At 44.2% G+C, this 24,517-nt stretch overlaps 1 protein-coding gene across 2 annotated transcripts in view; it reads left to right on the top strand.

Moving 5' to 3' along the window:
* KIAA0319 (KIAA0319 ortholog) overlaps nt 1–22,065 on the top strand; it is a 43,449-nt gene extending 21,384 nt beyond the window's left edge. The window contains exons 11-19 of one of the 2 annotated variants that reach the window (XR_010306250.1): nt 1,075–1,226; nt 2,804–2,942; nt 4,143–4,302; nt 7,799–7,941; nt 10,191–10,313; nt 10,769–10,859; nt 12,845–12,936; nt 14,678–17,378; nt 18,338–22,065. Coding sequence is in view for 1 of the 2 variants with exons in the window: in XM_064161080.1 (XP_064017150.1) it covers nt 1,075–1,226; nt 2,804–2,942; nt 4,143–4,302; nt 7,799–7,941; nt 10,191–10,313; nt 10,769–10,859; nt 12,845–12,936; nt 14,678–14,856 (1,079 nt within the window). In the remaining variant the exon portion in view is untranslated. Of the gene's footprint in view, nt 1–1,074; nt 1,227–2,803; nt 2,943–4,142; nt 4,303–7,798; nt 7,942–10,190; nt 10,314–10,768; nt 10,860–12,844; nt 12,937–14,677 lie in introns of both variants that reach the window. The other variant, XM_064161080.1, reaches the window with a different exon arrangement.
* The last annotated feature ends 2,452 nt before the right edge of the window (nt 22,066–24,517 follow it).

The raw sequence follows: 24,517 nt of genomic DNA, 5'->3' as shown, positions 1-24,517 counted from the left end.
CTTTGATTTCTGTTGCATCCTCAGTTTTGTAGATGGTGATAATTCACCCATCTTTTACTTCATGTTGTTCCTCAGGGAATAATTTTAGCAATCGCCCTGGACCTTTGCTTCCTTTTAAAGAAGGTGACCTAATACAGTTTAAATCCTTGTTTGATCCAGAGTCTGGCTTTCTGGCACATACTTTATTTTTTGAGGGAAGCAGTGCACTCTGGATCTGCAAGTGTGGTACCTATACCATTTAGGAAATGATAATAGAGTTGCATTAGAGCCTTAGATGTTGAATTTCTTGAAGACAGCGCAGCCTTGCTTCTGTTTCATTTGTTGTCACTGTGGAACAAATGAATCTTGAAGAAGAAGCTAGAGTCAGTTTTACTCATGTGCATCATTGGTTGGGCTGTTCCAGAGTATGTTAGGTGTTTGGTCAGAAACACATGACAACAGCTCAGCCAAGATGCATCTCTGGACACACATTTCTCTATGGAAAGAGAATGTGTTCATGGGTTTTAGGTGGGTTTTGCCTGTACTCCCAATGCATGCTTTAATCACACTGCTTGTGGAAAGCAAAAAGCATTTGGGAACTGAGTTTACTCTTAGGTTTCCTGATTACATTTTGCCTATATACAGTCATTGTAAAGATACAAGACCTTACACAAGCTTCTGTTAAGTAATAAGTGATTCTCAAGACAAAAAGAGCCCAGCAAGTTGATTGCATGCTGGGCTGTGTTTCTAAGTAGGCAGAAAATCTTCTGGCTTGACCAAGGAGGTCTACACTCATCTTACTGAGAGGCTGTAAATACAGTACCCCACAATGCTTTTTTTGAAAAGAACTTATTGGATGGAACCTCTTACTGGTATTCTACTCACGATGCAGCTCTGCCTTTGTCAGGCTGTAATAACCCTGGAGGCAAATTCTGTGCACTCCTTATCCTTTCCCTGTACCTTTGACATGAGGTTGTGTTATCCCTGCCTGTAATCATCAGACAAAGAATTGCAGCGTGGGTACATTGGCAGTGGCATGTCACATTTTGCATGTTTTGAAAACAAATCCTTCTCCTTCACTATTTTTATGGCTAGAAAACAACAGTCCACCCCGAGCGCATGCTGGTGGGAAGCATGTTCTAGTGCTTCCAAATAACTCTGTTACCTTGGATGGCTCAAGGTCTGCTGATGACCAGGGGATTGTGTCATATTTGTGGATTCGGGATGGTCAAAGCCCTGCAGCTGGGGTAAGTTCTTGAAGGTTGTAATGACTCACGTTTGACTCTTGTTATGCATGCCATGTCACTGCAGCAGGTCAAGCAGGTAAGACTCACACTGTGATGCATGGTGTCTGTTTCTGATTTGCTTCCCCTGCTCTCTCTAATGCTTTGGTTCAAGGGGCATGTTATGTTTTTAGTACAGTTATAGAATATGGCAGCTGAGTAAGAGGTCTGCAGCCACATGTACTTAACTGGGACAGACTTGAGAGAAAAGAATAAAATCCTGTTTCTTTAAGAGTCATTTGTGATAGTACCAAACTAATCTGTTTGACAGAAGAGTTTTCTGAAATCCAGCTATTCCAAAGGAGCAAGAGTCTGAGAGAAGAAGCATCAGTAAAGACCAAGGATTCATGTCTGGTACCAGACCAAGTGAAACTTGCAGTTTAAGATGAAAATGGTGTTTGGCACTAGATGCACTGTACCTGACAGATCACAGTCACTAGGCCAGTGGAATCTGCTCTCCAAGGTGGGACAGAAGTATCTCGTGATATAGAATAGAATCAACCAGGTTGGAAGAGACCTCCAAGATCATCCAGTCCAACCTAGCACCCAGCCCTAGCCACTCAACTAGACCATGACACTAAGTGCCTCATGCAGACTTTTCTTGAGCACCTCCAGGGACAGTGACTCCACCACCTCCCTGGGCAGCCCATTCCAATGCCAGTCACTCTCTCTGTGAAGAACTTCTTCCTAACATCAGCGTATACTGCCCCCAGCATAACTTGAGACTGTGTCCCCTTGTTCTATTGCTGGTTGCCCAGGAGAAGAGACCAACCCCCACCTGGCTACAACCTCCCTTCAGGTAGTTGTAGACAGCAGTGAGGACCCCCTGAGCCTCCTCTTCCCCAGGCTGCACACCCCCAGCTCTCTCAGCTTCTCATAGGGTTTGTGCTCCAGGCCTCTCACCAGCGTTGTTGCCCTTCTCTGAACACATTCAAGCACCTCAACATCTCTCTTGAATTGAGGAGCCCAGAACTGAAGTATAATAATGCACTAAAGCTCTGATAATTTCTTTCCCCTATCCACACAAAGTGTTGTGGACAGGTCTTTGCAGTCAGAAAAATAATGGCAAATCAGCCAGAACTGGGAAGAGAGAAATGGTGAAATGATAATAAAGCTTCTAGAAGAAGTTTGCTTGAGGATACAAGAAGAATTGAAGAGGCTTAGTTTAAATACAGTTGGAAGAAGTAGAAGTGGTAGTTGGAAATGCATGAAGTCCAATAAAAGAAAATAATTTGGGAGTTAAAGCAGAACTAAAGAAAACAAGAAGTTGAGAAATAATGAAGTAACTGTCTCAGAGAAGTACTTGAGAATGGCAGCTGTGCTGTCTGGAGCACTTTTCAATGAAAGTACCCATAGTGTGCAGACGTCCTCTGTATTACTCTGCTGTAAACTGTGGGTAGGTCACAGCTGTCCCAAAAGCCAAAACAAAAACTCAAACCATCATACCAGGCACCTGACTTGATAGTCACACCTACAGCTTTCTCTGAAGGTACAATCAGCACAGTACCGTTTTGGTTTTTTGTTGTTTTTTTTTCCCCCAGGATGTGATCCACGGCTCAGATCATGAGGCAGTACTGCAGCTAACTAATCTGGTGGAAGGAACCTATACTTTTCACTTGAAAGTGACTGATGCTAAAGGAGACTCAGATATTGATTCAGCCACGGTTGAAGTGCGGCCTGGTATGGCAATTAAAAGGTCATCGATACGTTGTGAATACCTCATCTTTGTTCCCCTTTTCATTTCTTTATTTCAGTGGTGACAAGATTCTCTTAAGCTAAAGCACAAAGCAAAAAGGTCCCTCCCTTCTTATTGTTCTCTTAATAGGCCTGATGGTGTTAGAAGATAGTATGTTAGGATTCTTAACTCCTAGTTACACCCTTGCCTAAATATATAAAGCATAAATAAATGAAAATCGAACTTCTTAGTTAATATTTTAATTATGGTTTTGTTTCTTTTTGCCAGTGGATAATCTGTTTGCCCAATCGAAAGAGATAGGACCTGAGTGTTAAGTTTAGGTACAAATGCTGCAGGTTGAAAGTGTGGCTTTGGTTCTTGTTTTCCTTCTTTCATCCTGAAGGACAAAAACAAAGCTCAAAGAATTTCAGGAGGTTTGAGTTTGTCTTTTCACATATGGCTTCCTATACTTGTATATAGATTTGTTTTCAGATGCAGGGTAAACAACTGTGATGGAAGCATAAGTTGAGGTTTCAATAAATTAGTCTAAGATTTTGGGTTTGTCAGAGATTTGTTGTTTGTCTGGCTCCTGGGCAGTGATTTTATTTTTGTTCCTTACTTCATTGTTGAATGTAGTCACAGTAATTGGCTCAGGATTCTCATTGGATATCTGTGAAGCTTGTTTTCTTTGCAAGGCACTCTAGAAGCTCAAGTATTATTTAGCAGAACCCTCACTTTGTGAAGGTAAATGTATTTGTCATTTCTCAAATTGAGCATCTTCATTATGACTCGCCCACAGTCTTGCATGCTACCTTATGAGTCCAACCCTGCCTCCCTTTTCCTGGGTGGTAGCCAGTAGTGGATAACTGTCAGGGAATCTCAGAATTAGACTCATCTAGTGCTCACCTCTGGTCTTAGAATGACAGCATTTAGGGGAATGGAAGTTGATATTCTTCAAAGAAATTAAGTACACACTGAAGGTCTTTCTAAGCTGCAGTGCTGTCTTGGGATCCATCAGGATTGTTTCAGAGGGAATATGAAAATGTAAGCCAAGTACTGTTCTGTGAATTTAAAAAGATTGCATTATAAGGGATATGTGCCTTATGCAGGAAGATACAGTATTAATTAACACTTCTGAGTTGTCTTGGGTTGGTGCTGAAACATTTGCCAGGCTCTGAAAGAGTGGTATGTTCTTCTTTTGTCAGATCCCAAAAGGAGTGGTCTGGTGGAGCTGATCCTGCAAGTTGGAGTGGGACAGCTGAGTGAACAGCAGAAGGACACCCTGGTGAGACAGCTGGCTGTGTTGCTGAACGTTTTGGATTCAGATATCAAAGTTCAGAAGATACAAGCATATTCAGATATAAGGTAAAAAGATACTCTGTGGTGCTAGGAAGATTTACGATTTCCATCGTCTCTTTAACCGCTCACAATGAATTGCAAAATAGTATTTTCTAAGGTCATAAAAAATGCTAGAGCTCTCAGCAGCATATGCTTTAAAAGGTCAGTTTCTTGTGCTGTGGTAGAAAATCAATGAGAACCTTGTTCTCACTTACAGGGAAGGGCTGGTGACTGATAAGAGGCTCAGGGACAGCCTTGGCTGCAGCATGCCTGGATGAACAAGGAACTCCTAGACACACTGTCACACAAAAAGAAACTATGAGGAGCAGAAGAAAGGACAGCTAGAATGAGTGGCCTATAAGGAAGTTGTCCAAGCAGCGAGACACCTGGTTAGAAAAGTTAAAGCTGTTAGAGTTAAATCTAGTCAGGGAGATCAAGGGAAATGGCAAAGGTTTCTACAGGTACATTAATGGCAAAAGGAAGACTAGGGAAGGTGTAGGCCCCTTCAAAGGAAACAGGAACTAACTGGTGACAAGTGATTTGGAGAAGGTCAAGGTTCTCAATTACTTCTTTACCTCAGTCTTTACTGGCAAGAGCTCTAGCCACACTCCCAAAATCACAGAAAATAATGGCAGGGGCTGGAAGAAGGAAGTGCCCATTTTAAGTGAAGGTCAGGTTCATGAGCATTTGAAGAACCTGAGAGTGTACAAGTCCATGAGACCCAACGGGATACACTCATAGTACTGAGGGAATTGGCAGACAAGGTCACTAAACTGTTCTCTCTTACATTCCTAAAGTCAGAGCAGTCCAGTGAAGTCCCCAGTGACTGGAAAAGGGAAACACAACCCCCATTTTCAAAAAGGGAAAGAAGGGTGATTCAGGGAACTATAGGCCAGTCAGTCTGTCTCACCTTTGTGCCTCATAAGGTCATGGAGCAGATCCTCCTGGAGGTACTGCTGAGGCAGAAGAATAATGAAGAGGTGATTGGGTACAAACAGCACAGCTTCACCAAGGGCAAATCATGCCTAAGAAACCTGGTGGCTTTCTATGACAAGGTGACATCATCAATAGAAAAGCAGAGAGCAACCCAAGTGATTTATCTGAATCTTTGACACTGTTCCACACAACATCCCAGTCTCCAAGCTGGTAAAATATGGGTCTGATGGATGGACCACTCAGTGGGCAAAGAACTGGCTTGAAAGCAGCACTCAAAGAGTGGCTGTCAGTGGGTCCAGGTGGAGGCCAGTGACAAGTGATGTCTCTCAGGGATCAGTACTGGGACCAGTCTTGTTTAACATCTTTGTTGGCAACATGGACAGTGGCATTGAGTGCACCCTCAGCAAGTTTGCTGATGACACCAAGCTGTATGGTGCAGCTGACACACTGGAGGGAAGGGATCTATCCAGAGGGGCCTGGACAAGCTGGAGAGGTGGACCCAAGCCAACCTCATGAAGTTCAGTAAGACCAAGCACAAGGTCCCGCATCTGGGTTGGGGCAATCCCAGGTACCAATATAGGCTGGGCAGTGACTGGCTTGAGAGCAGCCCTGAAGAAAAGGACTTTGGGGTGCTGGTAGATGAGAAGCTCAGCATGAGCTGCCAGTGTGCACTTGCCATCCAGAAAGCCAACTGCATCCTGGGCTGTGTCAAGAGAAGTGTGGCCAGCAGGTCAAAGGAGGTGTTTCTTCCACTCTGCAATGCTCTCATGAGATCCCACGACTCAGTATCATGTCCAGTTCTGGAGCCCCTGTTACAAGAAGGATGTGGATGCACTAGAACATGTCCAGAGAAGGGTCACAAGGATGATCAGAAGGCTGGAGCACCTCCCCTATGAGGACAGGTTTAAAGAGTTGGAGGACACCTTATTGTGCCCTTCCAATATTTTAAGGGGGCCTTCAAGAAAGCTGTTGAGGGACTTTTCAGGATGTGGGATAGTGGTAGGACTAGAGGAAATGGAGCAGAACTAGAAATGGGTAGATTCAGATTGGATGTTAGGAAGAAGCTCTTCACCATGAGGACAGTGAGACACTGGAGCAGGTTGCCCAGGGAGGTCCCTGGATATTTTTAAGGCAAAGCTGGATGTGGCTCTAGGCAACCTGATGTAGTGGAAAGTGTCTCTGCCCATGTCAGAGGATTTGGACCTAGCTGATCCTTGGGATCCACTCCAGCCCTGGAGATTGTGTGAAGTAAGCTCTGTGGAGAGTAAGGACTGCTGTATTTTGTTTAAAAAACAACTATATAGTTTGGTTTCTTTTTATTTATACCTTTAAGGAAAGTGATAGGACAAGGAGCAGTGTATCTAAGCTGCAGCACAGGAAGTTCCACCTCAACACAAGGGGGACCTTCTTTACTGTAAGAGGTCACAGACCACTGGAAGAGGCTCCCCAGAGAAGTTGGAGACTTTCAAGGCCCATCAGGATGCATTCATCTGTGATCTGAGCTAGATATGGTCCTGCTCTGGCAGGGGAGTTGGGCTTGATGATCTCTTTTGGGTCCACTCCAGACCCTGACATCTTGTAATCCTGTGAAAGTGGATGCATGTATTTCAGTGGTTTTGTTCCACACAGTGCTGTAATTTTTCCCCAAGTGCTGGATGGAGATAGAGACATTCTCACAGTGATGCAAATATTGTAATTCAAAATAAGATTCTAGGTGTATCCGATCAGATTCCTCTTCTGCTTCGAGACAATGTTTTCTGATACTCCCAAGTATTTTTATAAACACTTTCCCTGGTGACAAAAATGCTTTTATCTTTTCAGGGAAAACATAGTAGATACTCTTTTTAAGTGTGGTATCTAACTCTGAAATAGAAATACCTGCTCTGCTTGCTGTAGAGGGCTAGAGATGGGGCTGTGTGTATTCAGTGAAAGGTCTCAGCATGACTGGTAGAACTATTCTCAACTATTTGGTAATTAAAAACCTGTTTTGGTAACTGTTTGTGAACACCTTAAAATTTTATACCAGAGAATTTGGAAAATCTGACATTTGTAGTTGTATTTTTTTATCACAACTTTCAATTGCTGCTTTTCAGATAAAGGTTTACCAGATGTGTCTGACACAGAATAAGATCAGTACCACCCAACTTAAAAAGAGATGAGGGCAGGAGGGTTCCCATGTGAAATTCACTCTTTCTCTTGCTTCTGAGCTTTACTTCTTCTTAAATTCAGTTTCCTAAAGTTACTCAAACTGCTTCAGAGTGAGTGTTTTGTCACAGGTTCTAGGCCAGAATGAAGAAAGCTAAAGTATGTACTTTACTTGAAGTGAGATTCAGGAAGATGAGGGGAAAACAACGTTTGCTGTTGTCCTTACCTTTCTGCTGTGTAACTGAGAAGCTAGACAACTGCTGCTGGTGCTCCTGTCCATGGCATCTGAATAGAGTTGACTGATCCACAGACAGAGTTCTGTAATTTTAACAGTGGTGACACTTGCTTTCCAGAAACAAACAAAATCAAAGGTTGTAAACTGTGAATGCCTGACAGAAGTCATCTTTGGCAGCAGTTGTGACCTTAACTGTTTTTTCTGCAGCACTGCAGTTGTGTTCTACGTGCAAAATGGGCATTCTTCCAAGGTGATCAAGGCATCAGACGTCTCACAAACTCTGCATGTGCAGCTTCTGAAGGAGAAGGCTGACTTCCTGCTTTATAAAGTCCTGAGGGTTGACACTGCTGGTATGTTTTGGATCCTGTTTGCTTGTCTCAGAACTTCGTAGGCATTTGGCTAAGGCAGCACCCGAAACAGTGCTTGAAGGTTTTCTGTCTGTTACTTGGTGGCAGGGTTTGGATGTAGCTTTCTAAAAGATAATGCTCAAGACAGTACTTTAAATGACTACTCATTTGTGCTAGACTGGTGCTGCCAGTTAGAAACATTGAATTGTAGAATGGTTTGGGTTGGAAGAGGCCTCCAAAGGTCATCACCCCGCTCTGCAGTCAGCAGGGGCATCCTCAACTAGATCAGGTTGCCCAGAGCCTGTTTAGCCTCACCTTGACTATCTCCAGGCATGAGGCCTCAACCACCTTCCTGGGCAACCTGTTGTAGTGTTCCACTACCATCATGGTAAAGAACTTGTTTCTAACATCCAATCTAAATCTGCTCTTCTCTAGTTTGAAGCCATTGCCCCTCATCCCATCACTACAGGCCTTTGTGAATGGTCTCTCTCCATTCTTCTTGTAGGCCTCCTTCAGGTACTAGAAGAGACCAACTCCCACCTGGCTACAGCCTCCCTTCAGGTAGTTGTAGACAGCACTGAGGTCACCCCTGAGCCTCCTCTTCTCCAGGCTAAACAACCCCAGCTCCCTCAGCCTCTTCACAGGGCTGTGTTCCACGCCTCTCACCAGCCTCTTTGCCCTTCTCTGGACACGTTCCAGGACCTCAACATCTCTCTTGAATTGAGTGGCCCAGAACTGGACACAGAACTCAAGGTGTGGCCTTACCAGTGCTGAGTACAGGGGAAGAATAACCTCCCTTGTCCTACTGGCCACACTGTTCCTGATGCAGGGCAGGATGCCATTGGCTCTCCTGGCCACCTGGGCACACTGCTGGATCATCTTCAGCCTACAGTCTACCAGTACCCCCAGGTCCCTTTATGTCTGGCTGCTCTCAGCCACTCTGTCCCCGGTCTGTAGTGCTGCTTGGGGTTGTTGTGGCCAAAGTGTAGAACCCTGCACTTAGCCTTGTTCAATCTCATCCTATTGGCCATGTTGTCTGTATAAGATTGTTTAGCCTGGAGAAGAGGAGGCTCAGGGGTGACCTTATTGCTGTCTACAAATACCTGAAGGGTGGTTGTGGCCAGGAGAGGTTGCTCTCTTCTCTCAGGTGGCCAGCACTAGAACGAGAGGACACAGCCTCAGGCTGTGCCAGGGGAAGTTTGGGCTGGAGGTGAGGAGAAAGTTCTTCACTGAGAGAGTCATTGGACACTGGAATGGGCTGCCCGGGGAGGTGGTGGAGTCGCCGTCCCTGGAGCTGTTCAAGGCAGGATTGGACGTGGCACTTGGTGCCATGGTCTAGCCTTGAGCTCTGTGCTAAAGGGTTGGACTTGATGATCTATGAGGTCTCTTCCAACCCTGATGATACTGTGAAGATCTCTACGTGAATAGAAATCCACAGACAACACTAATAGGATTAAAAGAATAGAGACTCAAGCTGGGGAATTTATAAAAAATATAAATTTCTGCTTCATTTATAGTTAGCTCTGCCTTCCTTGCAAGGTAGTATAAATTACAGGCTTGGATATTTGGTTGTGGGTTATCTTCTCAATAACAAGGGTTTGAAATTGTTAGAGAAAAACGTATTTGGAAAAGATGAACCCAAAACTCACAGTACCCTGCTCAAAAAGGAAAGGAACTTCCTGGGGACTAAGGAATAAATACTCAAACAGTATTTGTCACCTGTGTGAAATTCCTGTTAAAGTCCCTTTTTAGCACAGAATTCTCCTAACTGCTGTAGCTGCTAAATTCGTTTGGGAGGATAATGTAACAGACTAAATAATCTGCCGGAGAGACAAGGAGCTCATTTCTCCACAGCTTTCTGTTTTACACACCCCAGTTCAAGTTTGTCGCATGCCACAAAGGAAAGCATTCCAAGCCCAGACAGACAATACAAGCAGGGCCCTCTGAAACAGATAATCACCAATGCCTGCCCAGACTTGTTGCTTGTTTCCTGCACAGGATCTTTGTCTTGCTGTGCCTGCCAGGGCTTATGGCTTGGGGGAAGGGGTCTTACGGGTCTACAGACCCGACGCTCTGGAGGTGGAGTGTCTCACTCTGCCCTGCCCTGGTACTCTCCATCCCAGCTTCTCTGTTTTCCCCTGGCTCTGCTTCACCGGTGTGGGCAGGGGCTTTGGATTGTACTGCCACACAGAGTAAGAGACAATGTGACAAGTCCATTTACACAATTGACCCTATGTTTGTTTTTTCCTTAGCCTGCCTTTTAAAATGCTCTGGACACGGACGCTGTGACCCCATAACAAAGCGCTGCATTTGCTACCAGCTGTGGATGGAAAACTTGATTCATCGTTATTTAAATGATGGAGAGAGTAATTGTGGTGAGTTAGGGTGTTGTGGGATGTATTTAAAGAACAACTTGTCATCTGTGAGAGTATTGATGATTTACTGTCAGAATCAAGACTGCTTCAGAGGTAGATGTTGAGGGATGGCTAAAAGAGTCTGCCTGTTTTCCAGCCCAGCAATATCTATGTTTATTTCAGCTAAGGAATGACAGCTGAGGTGGTAACCGTGTCCTCTTGACTTTCACTTCCCACATAGATTTTTAGTATCTTGAGGTGATAAAATGTATTGGGGTGGAGGAAAATTAAACATGCATTTTTAATCTGGAAGCTTGATGATTTTAGGTATTCTAGTGAGAATAGAAAGGAGCTAAATTTCCCTGAGTTCTTGTTGCCACTGCCCATTCCTCGGGATTTGTTATTTTAATAGAGTTACATTAGAAATTGTCCTATTCACATGACCTTACAAAATGTTGCTGTGTTTCTTTTTTCAGAGTGGAGTATACTCTATGTGACTGTGTCTGTGTTTATTTTTATTGTGGTCATGGTAGGGCTTGCCTGGTTCTGCATCTACTGCTGCAAAAGGTACTTGATTTGTGCTTCTTTTTAAAGGGATATATGCAAAAGCTGCACTCAACTGCCATATTTTAGTCCAATTCTTGACAGTAAACCACTGAACTCTTTTCAAACACGAGGGGATCTTCTTGTGGCTGTTCCTGTATAGACAGACTTTCATTGAAAAAAGGCATATCTTTGATTTTGAAAAACAAAAAGCTGATGCTGGAACTATCCTACATATTCAAAGATAATTTATCTTAAATACTGGGAGTGTTCTGCAGATCTTCATGATCATCCATTGAGTCTTCCAGATACTCCATGCAAAGAAAAAAAGATATATACCTTGAAGGTCACTGATGTAGGAGTGTTCTAGGCCATGGAAAGGGAGCTGCTCACTGACAGAAAGGGTGGACATGTGGTTTGGATCTGGCTGTCAGGCAAGGAGTACTCAGTGATCTCAGTTATGCAGACTTCTTGCTTTCTCTTTCTTTAAAAAGTTCTGCTTACTACTGTATGACATTTTCCTCTCTGCACCCTCCTCCAGTCTTTTCCTAGTGAGTAGATAAGAAATTCTTTCAAGTGACAGGCCACTGCAAGTTCTGTCATTAGGCAACCATTTTTTGCTGCTGCTCAAGAAGCCTAGCAAATAGATGGCTTGTTCGAGTGTCAGCAGAAATGAGACACTGTCAAAATCTTTCTGGATTTGCAACTTTTTCTGGGGCATCTGTGCAGTATGTATAGGATGTTTTTTGAAAGATGTGGGAGTTGGTACTGATTTCCTTTCTGTGGATGAGAGAAGAGTGCTGTTTGTATAAAGGTTTACATAGAAGTGTATACCACAGTGTGGGGTGGAACCTCACAGGATTGTGTGTAGTTGTTGATAAAGGGATTGTTTACCAAGATCATCTGCTTCTGTCCTTTGCCCTTCTGGTCTGTGATGCTCACTGAGGCCTTATACAAATGTGTGTGAAAAAGAGGAGGGAAACACTGCACTGGATGGAATGGCAAAAGATGTCTTTTGCCTTGTGGAAACTGCAGGAAAAAGATACACCATCGTCTAAGGTTTGGCTAGGGCGTAGAGAGTTTTAGAAGACTGCAGAGGAGGAGGCAGAATGCCTTCTGATGCTCTAATGTTAGCTGAGCAATAGGTAGCATCTCCACTGTGAACTGAGCAACCTGAGTTGCTAGTGCTTCTTTGAACGTTGCCAGAGTCAATCCTTGTCTTGACAAATGGCACATCCCACCTCTCATCCTAAGTTATGAAGGGGCCAGAAAACTGCCTGAGGTGTGACAGCAACTTCTATGAGGTCCCACTGGTTTCATGTATGAATGCCCTTATTCCTACACTGAAATCATTTGTTCATTCCTTCTCAATCCAATACAACAAACAGTTCTGTGTCTGTTCCTCTAGCTCCAGGACTTACCAGATGAGTAATTCCTGCAAATAGCTGAAACAATATAAAGATTTTATATTGTTTTAAGAATTGTGGAAGTAGATGGTGGGGATTGCCTGTAGCCCAATAAGGCTTTGTGCCTGCAAATGAGATATATGAGGGAGGCAATTGACATTTTTGTCTGGTCTTGTCTGTAAGCATAGGCAGTACTGTTTAAATTCTCTCTGTTAAAAAAAAAACCAACAAACAACCAAAAAAAACCCAGGCTAACCAATTCTCACTGAAATATTATTTGGAGACAATTAAACGTATGTCTGCCTTGACTCTAGTTACTGTGCTGAAATTGAACATAGTAAATCCCTGTGGCTAGGAAAGCAAGTCAATGTTTTGTGTTTTTCTTCATCTTTGTATGTCAGAGAGAAAATAAATGATACCCTTTGGTTCAGATTGTACTGGTATTTTATACAGGCATGAATTGAAACAGATATTTTTAAGTTGTGTGAAAAAATACAGTGAGGTTCTCTATAGTGGGGTATGTAGCTGTGAGTATGAAAAGGGTAAGGAGTGGATTTGTGTGTACATGAGAACTGAATGTCTTTGTGGTAACTTACTTTTTAGCAGAAAGAGGACAAAGATAAGAAAGAAAACAAAATATACTATCCTAGATAACATAGATGAGCAGGAAAGAATGGAGCTGCGACCTAAATATGGTAAGTGCTCTCTGTTTCAGCTGGGAATTCATTCACCAAGCTTCCATTTCATGTATTTGACTTGACACCTGCAGTCAGGAGAAGCCCAGATGATGACATGCAAGTTTGGGAATGTCAGTGTCAAACATAGACAATCACAGAAAAATTTGGTTGGAAGACACCTCAGAGATCATCCGGTCCATCCTTCTACCAAGTTTAGGGTCAACACTAAACCATGCCCCTAAGTGCCAGGTCCAGATGCTGCTTAAACACCTTCATGGATGGCAGCTCCACCACTGCCCTGGGCAGACCATTCTTGTGTTTGATAACCCTCTCTGTGAAGAAATATTTCATAGCATCCAGCCTGAACCTCCCCTGGCACAGCTTGAAAGTATTTCCTCTAGTCCTGTCTCTTGACACCAAGAAGAGGCTGCCACCTCCTCACTCCAACCTGCCTTCAGGTAGTTGTAGAGAGTGATGAGGTCTCCCCTCAGCCTCCCCTTATCTTGACTGAACAACCTCTGCTCCCTCAGACACTCCTTATAGGCTGTGTACTCCAGGCCTTTCACCAACCTTGTTGCCCTTCTCTGGACACAGTCCAGAACCTTAATGTCCTCCTTGTAGTGAGTGGCCCAGAAACACAGTACTTGGTGTGGCCTCACAAGTGCTGAGAACAGGGGGCTTATCACCTCCCTGTTCCTGGTGGCCACCACGTTTCTAATACAAGCCAGGATGTCATTGGCTTTCTTAGCCACCGGTGCACACTGCTGACTCCTATTTAATCAACTGTCAAACAATACCCCCAAGTCCCTCTCCGAGTCGCAGCTTTCCAGTCACAGAACTCCAAGTCTGTAGCTTACTGCAGGGCTGTTGTGACTCGCTGGAGGACCCAGCACTGGGTCTTGTTAAACATCATACAGTTAGCCTTGGCCTGTTAGTCTAACCTGTCCGGGTCTCACTGCAAAGCCCCCCTACCCTCTAGCAGATGAATGGAGCCACTCAGCGTGGTGTCATCTGCAAATTTACTCCCTCAGTGAAATGGTTGGGGGAGAATCACTTCATTTTTCTCATGAGGCTCAGCTGCTGCTCTAAGCTTGTTTGTTAATCTTAATTTAGGGCCTACAATTGTCCTACAGGCTTTCATCATATAAACCCTCCTCCTCTACACATGGTTTAATTTGGAGTTGCTCTTATTGCTGCGCAGCAGTTCCCTTCTGGCACATAGGTAGTACCTGAGTAGGTTTCAGCTGCTACTCCTTGTTCCCACATATTTTGATTTACTTGAGAACAGTTTTTAGCAGGGAAAATGCTGGAATCCAGGGAAATAAAGAAATTACCTGAGAAATTGCTGTCCTAGAAAGACAGGCATAGTGTTTGTGTAGAAACCATGACCTTCCATTGCCACTCACGTTACTCAGGTAGTTGATGGAACAGACTCATTTCCAGACTCAAGCTATTAAAAATACATTATATATGTACTGAGGTCACCTAATTGTTTAATATTTAAGTGTATATATTCACATTTGCAGAGGCAGAAACTGATGGGTCTGCAGGGAAGTCAAAAGAGTATCTGCCCAACAGTCTATGATTCACCTCTTAGGCCAACTTTTATATCAGTGGTGGCAATGGTGCACCCTGTTAACACTGAATTGCAGACAATGTTTCCACTTATCTTTCATTTAACAGCAAAGATGGAGGTGGCTAGCTGTCACTAAAGGGAATCTTTTTTAATAATGGATTTGTTTCGCTTTTTCATTGTCAGGTATAAAACACAGAAGTACAGAACACAACTCCAGCCTGATGGTCTCTGAGTCAGAGTTTGACAGTGATCAGGACACAATCTTCAGCAGAGAAAAGATTGAAAGAGAGAATCCTAAAACTCTCATGAATGGATCCATGAGAAATGGAGTTTCCTTCAACTACAGTTCCAAAGACAGATAAACTGAATGAGGGTCAAAGTACAGAACATGCTGGTACAACACATCAGAAACATGTTGGCCTAACTCTGTCTTTTTTTCAGAAATGAAAGCTTTCTGAAATATCAACTAATTGCAGATGAAAGGATAAATTTCTGGCACAGTTAGGTGAAGGAAGCATGATCTGCTAACTCCTCTTGTCACTGTTTATAAGAATTAGGAAAAGCACATCTTATTTATTTCATTTTCCATGCTGAATGTTTGTCTGAACCTTGGAAGGACTTTTTCTCCTGTATCACTGCTATGGAACCAGGTAGGCTGTTATGCTACTAATGACAGTAACTGAAATGCATACACATTTGTGTCCTGGAACCCAAAAGCAGCAACTGGAACAGGAAGCCTCTCATGTTACAACCTGATCTTCAAGCCCCTTAATACTTTGCTCCAACCAGGACTTTCATTTTGAAGCTGGCATGAGACAGGATGGTTTTGAATAACAGCAGCAAATAGTCAACTTAGCCCATGACACCTGTGCTCCTGTTTGTGTCTTGGAGAAACAGTGTGCTTATGATGCTGACCTAAAACAGTGAAAGTCATTATAGGTTGTCCTGGTTTCACAGTCTGTCCTCCAAGTGAATCCCACAGATGCACAGATGAGTAGGAAAATAGCACTCAGAAAATCACTGGGTTGAGATCAGTTTAATGAGTTGATGTGATGCACCATTACCTTAGCCTGTTTTGCAGAAAAGAACAGCAAAAGCAGAAGTAGCAGCAGAAGCCAGCAATAAAGCACCTCCCCCTCACCTCCTCAAGCATGCAGCCAGCCCAGCAAAAAAGACCAACATCCCAAAACTGGAAAAAGGAAGCCTCTGAACTCCAAGTCCCATTGTTCCTTGCTCCAGCCAGTACTTTCATTTTGAAACTGACATGACATCAGCATGGTACTGAATTCTCATCAGCAGATGCAGCTCAACCCATGACATAGATAAATTTCCTTCCAACTATGGATGACCACAGGCAGCTCCTTCATTTTCAGTTTAGGTTTGGAACACAGATCATCTTTAGTGCACTGTATTTCTCTGACTGTGCTTTCTGACATTCTTTCCTAGAATAAAGCTCAACAGGTGGAAATGTTTTTGTTTTTAAAGGAAGTTTGCAATTAGCAGTTGCACTTAAATCACCTGTAAAGTAACACCATGCATCTGTGTCCCGTAGGATGCAATGTTTGCTGTATTTGCAGTGTGGTACCTGCAGGGAAGTCCAATCTTAGGTTGCTTCTGTAATGATGAAGGTACTTTGGTGCCCTGAAGTCAGCTGCACTCCACCAAGAAACAGCAGAAAGGACTAAGTGCAGTGCACCTTCAGGAGCATTTTGAGCATCCCAAATAACCCTTTGCTTAGAGTACACTTTCATGGATTTCTGGACTTTTTAAGAGAGAACCCTCAGCTGAGATGAATTTTCATCTGTCATCATCTTCACTGCTCGTGTAAAGAATGCACCAAGCGCTTGTGTAGAGCAATGTTTGTGGCAAACCCATGTGGAACAGGAGCTTCAACACTCACCTTTGTTGTTATGGAAACTGGTATGGAAAAAGGTTTTAGTTTGAGCAGTAGATTGTTTTACTCTTTCCTCTGTGGCTATTCAGTGCTAGATGTGTTTGCCCAAAGAGATCTCTTCAGGTGTTTAAGAAGACTGGGTGTGTTGGACTTGTGATGGTTGCAATCTGGATAATTTTTTACAGCATGCTTGTTAGGCTTTAAAGCCATGCCCCCAGTGCTCTTTGTAAAATCCCAAACTCAAGACCTGACTTGTATACATGAGCCTTACTTGTTGGGGCATCTGTGTCAGTGTTTCTGTCTGGTCATGTCAGTCTTTTCTGAGAGTCCTTTGGTGACATGCTGGAGTGATGGAGGAACGATGAAAGAAATGTTCCCCTGGGAGCTTTGCAGTGTGGGTGTCCGGCTGCAGGGAGTGCCTTCTCCTGGCACTTGTTCTGATGTGAGGCAGTGATTCTTAACTGCCATGTGAACAGAGCAGTAATTTGCTGAGCCAGATAGTGGAGCTGAAGAAGGAGGTGGTAAGGTTGAGAAGAATCAGAAAATGTGATAACAAAATAGTTTGGTGGAATCATACCATGCAAAGGCAGCAGGTGGAGGCTCTTCCAAAAGCAGAGAATCCCCTTCCCTTCATGTCACCAGGCAGAAGGAAGTGGCCTAAGGAGGGGAATGGATACAAGTCCCTGCTCGGGGAGGCAGGTGGACACCTTCTTGGTCTCCTTCCTCACTTTCCCAGTTATCTGTACACAGCAGTTACAGAGCACTGGAAGTTTAACACCAGGATTGAGAGGCCTCTGTGTCCTACACCTGTGAGGTGGAAGACAGAAGCTTAAATGAAGAGGATGAGTGGTGGCGAGTTCATGGCCATGGCAGGGGAAGAAGGGAGGAGTTCTGGTTGTTGGAGCCTCTCCTGGCAGGAACAGAGGGCCCAATTTGCAGGATTAACCCTCATCATAAGGAAGTCTGTAGTCTTGCTGGAGCCCAAATCAGGTGTATCACTAGACAACTCCCTAAAAATGTTGTGTTGTCATGGTCCAAACAGTGGTTTGTTAGTGTGATCTCAAAGTGCACAACACAGGTAACCATGCTGAGGGGGTTTACTTCAATCAGCAATTTATTGTTTGGCTATAATAAGTAGATAAGAGTGAGAGGAGAAAGAGGAAAAGTAAAGTGGAAGAAGGAAAAGGGGAAGAGGTCTACAGCTACCAACAATGCAAGGGTCCCAAAGATGTCTCTCTGGTCCCAGGGTCCAGTCCTGCTGGTCCTTCTGATCTTGTAGCCTTCTTTGTTCTTGTTGTAAGACCTCTCCCTGTTGCTGAAAAGGAGAGCTCTCATTGCTAAGGGGACATCTTTTATATTCAACTTCACCCCTGCCAGTGACTGAGCTGCGTCACTCCTTGCCCCTCGTGCCTCTACAAGTAAGGTTTCCACCCATGCTTGAGGAGTGGCCAAGGTGTGGTCTGGGCCTGAGGAGTTATGCTCAGGGCATGGTCTGCCTTGGGGGCAGGCAGCCTGAGGCCAGAAGATGTGTTTTGATATTATAATGACATTATAATGAGCAAAGTTCATTTGAGTTCCTGGTTTGCTTAGCAACACCAGGGACATCAGTCTCTTATGACAGCAGTTTCATTCTTTGTTCTGAGGTTAGAGGCTTAGACAGTGGAACTATCTGTGATAGGTGGCAAGTATGGACCGTTGCTACCAAACTGGTTTCTTCCCATGGAGGCCTGCCTCTGTACCAGATTGCATTGTGCAGGACCAGTAACTTAATCAGTAATTTACTATGGGTTAGGGCACTGCAAAACTCTTGCTAAGATGTTAGCCTGACATTTAGTCAGGTCCTTGAAGTAAGGGGGTCCTGATTCCTGATGACTACGATGAGACATAATGCTGTTCAAACCAATCCTTATATGCAGTCACCAGACTATTATCCTTTGCTGATCTTACAGGCAGGTGGGGAGGAAGCTGCATCCCATAGCCTGAAGAGAATGAAGAGAGTTTTCAAGGCCTTGGGACAGTTGGTGAAAGAGTCTGAGGCACAAGTTATTTTCTCTGATTCCAGTACATGGCCAAGATATGGAAAGGAGTAGAAGAATCCAGTCTGTAAGTACCTGGCTCTGAGACTGGTGCTATAGATAGGGCTTTGGGTTCTTTGATAATGATGGTTTATAGGACACCAGGATTGATGGCAGCACATGGGAAAGGCTACCTGGACCTGAGTAAGGCATTTGACTCTGTCCCACGTGACATCCTGGTCACCAAACTGGAATAACAGTGAGTCCAGAGAAGGGCTACAAAGATGATCAGAAATCTGAAACACCTCTGGTATGAGGACAGGCTACAAGAGTTGGGGCTCTTCAGCCTGGAGAAGTCTTTGAGGAAACTTTGTAATGGCCTTCCAGTATCTGAAGAGGGCCTACAGGAAGGCTGGGGAGGGACTATTTACAGGGTCTTGTAGTGACAGGACAAGGGGTAATGGGTTCAAACTAGATGTTAGGAAAGGGTTCTTTCCAGTGAGGGTGGTGAGACACTGGCACAGGTTGCCCAGGGAGGTTGTGGCTGGTCCCTCCCTGGAGATGTTCGAGGCCAGGTTGGATGAGGCCTTGAGCAACCTGTTCTAGTGGGAGGTGTCCCTGCCTGTGGTGAGGGGGTTGGATTTTTGAGGTCACTTCCAACCTAAACCTTTCTGTGTTTCTATGATCTCGCAGCAGGGAAAGGATTCTAGGGCAAGAACTAGCAGGGCCCATTGACAGAGCTTTAAACTACAATGAAGTGTGATGGGGTTGTAGCTGGATTTGCACCAGGAAGGCAGTGTTCTTGTATTAATGAAGACCAGAAGGCCTCCCACCCCACCAGGGCAGAATCGTTGTGCTCAGCTCGCTCCCTGAAATGCCTGCACACCAATGCATGCAGCAGGGGTATGATCTGGTGGCAATTACAGAGATGTGGTGGGACAGCTCTCCTGACTGGAATGTGGTTGTGGATGGCTACATCTTGTTTAGAAAAGACAGGTCAACGAGGTGAGGTGGTGGAGTTGCTCTGTATGTAAGGGAGCATGTATTGAGTTCTGTCCAGGAGTGTGGCAAGTTGAGAGTTAGTGTGTGTGAATTAAGGGGCAGGCTAGCATGACTGATACATTGTGGGTGCTTGGTACAGACCACCCAATTAGGACAAGGAAGTTGATGAAGCCTTCTACAGGCAGCTGACAGCAGCCTTGCAGTTACAGCCTCTGATTCTCATGGGGGATTTTAACTACTTAGATATTTGCTGGAAGGGCTACTCAGCCAGCCAGAGTTCAGGAGGTTCCTCCAGTGCACTGATGCTAACTTCTTGGTGCAAATGGTGGATGAGACAATTAGGAGAGGAGGGCTACCAGACGTGATAGCAACAAGAAGGGTCTGGTTGAAGCAGTGAGGGTTGAGGACAGCCTTGGCTGTAGTGATCATGAGATGCTGGGAGTTCAGATCTTGTGTGGTAGGAACAGAATACCAAGCAGAATCACAACCTTGGACTTCATCAAGGCTGACTTTGGCATTCTCAAGCAATTGCTAGGGGAAATCTCAAGGGACAGGTACTAGAAGGCAAAGGAGTCGGTGATATTTGGTTAATATTCAAAGGCCCCTTCTTCCAAGCTCAAGATCAGAGCATTCCAACAAGTAGGAAATGGGGAAATGGAGCCAGGAGACCCACATGATTAAGTAGGGAACCACTGAGCAAACTCAAGTGGAAGATGAGGTTCTACAGCTCATAGAAGGAGGGGCTGGCCACTTGGGAGAAATATAGGATGCTTGCCAGAGGATGTAGCGAGGTGACTAGGAAAGCTAAGACCTCCTTGGAATTTAACCTTGCAAGGGAGATCAAGAGCAACAGAAAGAGCTTCCTCAAACACACTGCAGGAAAAACTGACACTAGCAGCAATATAGGCCCAATGCCGAATGAGGTGGGTGCCTCGGTGACAGAGGGTATAAACAAGGCAAAGCTACTAAATGTCTTCTTTGTCTCCTGCTGGAGATTTACCTTAGGAGCCCCAGACTGAGCAGAGGATACGAGGTATAGCTTGTCATGTGTGATTCAAAGTCCACAGGAAACAAAAATTCAGTTTAAGCACTGGTAAGGTACTGAGTCTGTTTGAGGGCAGTGTGCCAGTACCTAGTGCCACATAGCCTTGCTGGATTCTCATTTGCATCTTGGTTTGACATTTACAGATGCTAAAGGATGCACAAGTAGAGACTGTTCAGAATGCAAAATGACTGCCCTTGTCTGCATTTTAAGTAAGGAGTCTATGTTGGGAAAAAAAGTTCCTTACCATAACTGCCTGAGGTATTGAACACGTTCAGTATTCAGCTTCAGTACTCAACACAGTCCATATGCAGCATGAAACTGCCATGCCACAAACAGGTTCATTAGCCTGTGCTTTTCATTTTCTTAACCAAAACACTTCTGCAATACAAACCAAAATTTACCTTAATAAATCTGCTGAGGTCCACATCCAGCATCTCTCTCCTAGTGTTCAGACTTTCCTACTAGCTGAGGAGGTTGCTAAGAAAGTCAAACAAAATGTGAATGGTCCAATTCAAGAGGATTGTTTATCTTGGGAAAAGGGGGGCAAAAATTATTCTAGGTTCCTCTCTTGTTAGCGTTGTCCCTTTGAGTAAACAGAGTCTGAGCATCCTCCCGAGGTGCAATGTATCAAATACAGGTAGGGTTCAGGTGTCTGGTTTGTGCTTTTAGTTGTTTTGATTGTATGATGCTACTTTTCTTTCTTTTGTGGGAAAACAGAAGAGTGCACACATACAAGGAACTTAGTGTCATGTGAACAGAGAGTGAGCACATGCGTGTGTTCTTCATGTGGAATTTAAAACTTTCATTGGTTCTGATGTTCTCATTGAGTTCAAATAGGCAAATTTCCTATTCCTGCTTTCAAAGAATCACAGAACGTTAGGGGTTAGAAGGGATCTTGAAAGGTCATCTTAGTTCAACCCTCCCTGGCAGAGCAGGTCACACAGGAACACATCCCTGTGACTTTTGAGTCTCTCCAGAGGAAACTCCACAACGTTTCTGGGCAGCCTGTTCTAGTCTCTAAGCCTTAAGTGAAACTACTTTTGCTCATCAGTATACTGATAATGGACTGTAGTCAGCTAGACCTTTGGGATGGTGTCAGTAAAATGACAGCTACTTTAGTCTCCTGAGCCATTTATGTGAGGCTTAAGAAAGGTAAACATTCCTAGAGGGAAGGGAAATGGATTGGTAGTGAATTAGTTTCTTATCACCAGTTAATCATTGATCTCTGACTAGAATATTAACCCCTTACTTCTGCAGCAAATGAGAACCCATTTCACCTGCCTTTTAGGTCCTGAACTCCCTAAGGCAAGGGAAGGGAGGGAACCTTAAAGCTTAGAAAGAAAAAAATTTAAAAGGAGAGAGAAAAAGGCAAACTCTTTCCTCTTTTGCATAAGGTACAGATCATGTGCAGATGTGCCACACATCCATAGTTTGTTTCTGTACAGGAGCACTTAGCTCCATGGATGGATGGGTGAGCTATTTACAGAATTTGTATTATGAGTCTTTCTAGAAAGTGTTATTTATTGCAAATGATAATGTATTGTAGCTGGAACCATTTCTGAGCTGAATCTACTAAATTTATGTATCTGTTAATAAAGTTTTGTCTTTTCATCTAGGAACTTGTTGGATACTCTTTTAGATGTGGTAGTATGTATTGAGCTCAATACGCGGGTCAGGCTAAGAGAGGTATGTTGTACACCATAGCTTACATCTGTACTCAGCAGTGCACTATCACCCCTTCCCTTCCTAGTGACAAAGGCAAAATACTTCTATTTCAGAGGAGTAACATAAGTAATTACCTTAGAGAGCAGAAAAAGAAATAACTACTGCAGTTGACAGAAAGAGTTTTCATGTGATGCCTGCCCTTGCTTTAATTGGCTTTGTGTAAATATTTGCAGCTATCATGTGGTGATTTCACAAGTTTTGTGACTTGTTCTATAGCAAATCCAATACTTGAGTGTTTAAAAGTGCAATGACTACTTTGCAGTGATCACAGACATTAGTATGCAGTACAACCCAAAATTCTGCTGTTAGCTGAGGCTAAATTGTGCTGCTTGTTTCTAATCTGGAAAGGAAAATCCATGCATCAGTGTATGTGGGGTCTGTGCTAAATTGTGATAAAAGGTACTATGAGATACAGGTGTCTTTCTGTAAGGAAAAGGCACATACCATAAAGGCAACTACATAGTACCTCTTACTTTCATACTTGACTGCAAGGGAGTAGTGACTGCTGAATGTGCTGATGAAAGAGGCCTTTACTGAAGATGGAGTTTGCTGGCTTGTTATTGCACTGGACACTTGGTAACAGTGTTACAGCTTGGGGCTCAGTGCCTTTAAGAACCATAAAAGTGAGGGCCTCCAAAGGCTGGATAGGTCCAGGAAGTGGACCAGAAAATGTAATTCTTTGCTATTTAATTCCTGTTAAGTCCTGCATCCTTATAAAACTGGCTGCAGAGTCAGTTTCTGCCCCTTTCCCTCCCTCTCTCTTCCATGATACTGCTTCCTTATCTTTGTGATGTGGGGGAGTGAGGCCTGGAAGAGCCTTGGCAAGGGCCTGAAGCTGCTGAACCAAATTTTAGCTGCATCACTTGGGTTTGGAACAGAACAGAGAGTAGAGAGGTATGGTATTGGAGGTGGTAGTGGTGTCATTTGAGGCATGAGGTTTTGACCTGGTTTGGAGGAAGGTGGTGGAAGACTTTGGCCTAAGGAGGTTTTCTGATAACCATGGCCAAGATGGATTTGGTGTATTTTATATGCTTTCTATCATTCCACGTAGTTACAAATAGCATGTCCATTTAAACCTTCCAGAGTGGAGTGTTTTTCTTTAACTCCTCTGAGAAAGGTTAAAGAGCCTGTCTTGCTCTTTAAACCAAGACACAGCAGCAGACTCCTTCATCCCATTTGAGTAGGCTGATGAAAGCTTTTAATTTGTGCAACAGAGGATAATCAGCAGGAATTCCTAAACAACCTAAGTCAGCTCACTGATGAAGTGAATAAAACAGCTTCTCATGTCTTGAGAAGATGCTAGAGTGTTTTACATTGGTAACACTTCAAACAAGTGCTAAAGTACCACACAACTGTGGTTGGAAATAATTTCTGCCCACTTAAGCTAAAAATGTTGCCATGTAGACCAGGTAAACTAAGAGTTTATTACACAAAGGAAAAGCAGTGGGGATCAGACAACAGCTGCTTAAAGGGTAACAAGAAAATAAACTTGGGTATGACTTACATGTTGTAGATCACTCCAAATTCCTTCCTTCTCCTTCCTCCCTCCCTGCTGCAGGTTTGCATGGGGGGAAGAAAGCGTGAAAACTGTTTCCCCCCTCCAGCCCCTGCAGGCTTGAATGGAGGAACAGCAAAAGACTCCTCTGTCCACAAGTGCACTGACCCATGTGGAAGCCTGTGCTGGAATCGGGCTGGTAGCTGGCTGGGTTCTTTGCACCCAGTATAAAATGGCAAATGGACACTTTGTCTGGAGAAGCATACATAAAGCAAAGGAAAAAGGCAGGAGGTTTCTGCCTCGACAGAGCTGCTGTTAGAACAGCTGCCCTGCCTTGGAACGGGTTCTAGCCTTGACAGAGCTCCCCATTTGGACTGTCCCCGCTTTTGGACAGCTCCTACCTTTTTGCATGGCTCTCGGTTTTGCCCCGTCCCTGCTTTGGGACGGCTCTCCCTGCTTTGGGACGGCTCTCCCTGCTTTTGCACCATTCTGTGCAAATTTGCAAGCTCGGCAAGTCTGGGATCCATTTGAGAGAGCTGCCGGCAGCACCTGGACCCGGCTCCTCTCAGACCGTACACGGCCTTGATGTCCTGGCTGCTGCTCCACACTGGGGAGGCCCCAGCAGTTTGGCTCTCCCCTGCCGCTGCTCAGGCAGCGCCGCTTCCACGAATCTCTCTCTTGTGGAAGTCGTGTCTCAAGATGTTTGACTTTGGCAGGTTTTCCACCCACCTTGAACTTTCGCCGTTTGATTCCATGATTGGATATTGCTTGCAGCGTCAGAAGGCAGCTGAGCAGCAAAGAAATCGACCAAGGGATCATCTCCAATTCCCTATCTCACCTCCGTGAG

Source organism: Pogoniulus pusillus, chromosome 21, assembly GCF_015220805.1.
Source record: "Pogoniulus pusillus isolate bPogPus1 chromosome 21, bPogPus1.pri, whole genome shotgun sequence".
In the NCBI taxonomy this organism is placed as follows: domain Eukaryota; kingdom Metazoa; phylum Chordata; class Aves; order Piciformes; family Lybiidae; genus Pogoniulus; species Pogoniulus pusillus.
This window is presented reverse-complemented; position numbering and strand designations above follow the sequence as displayed.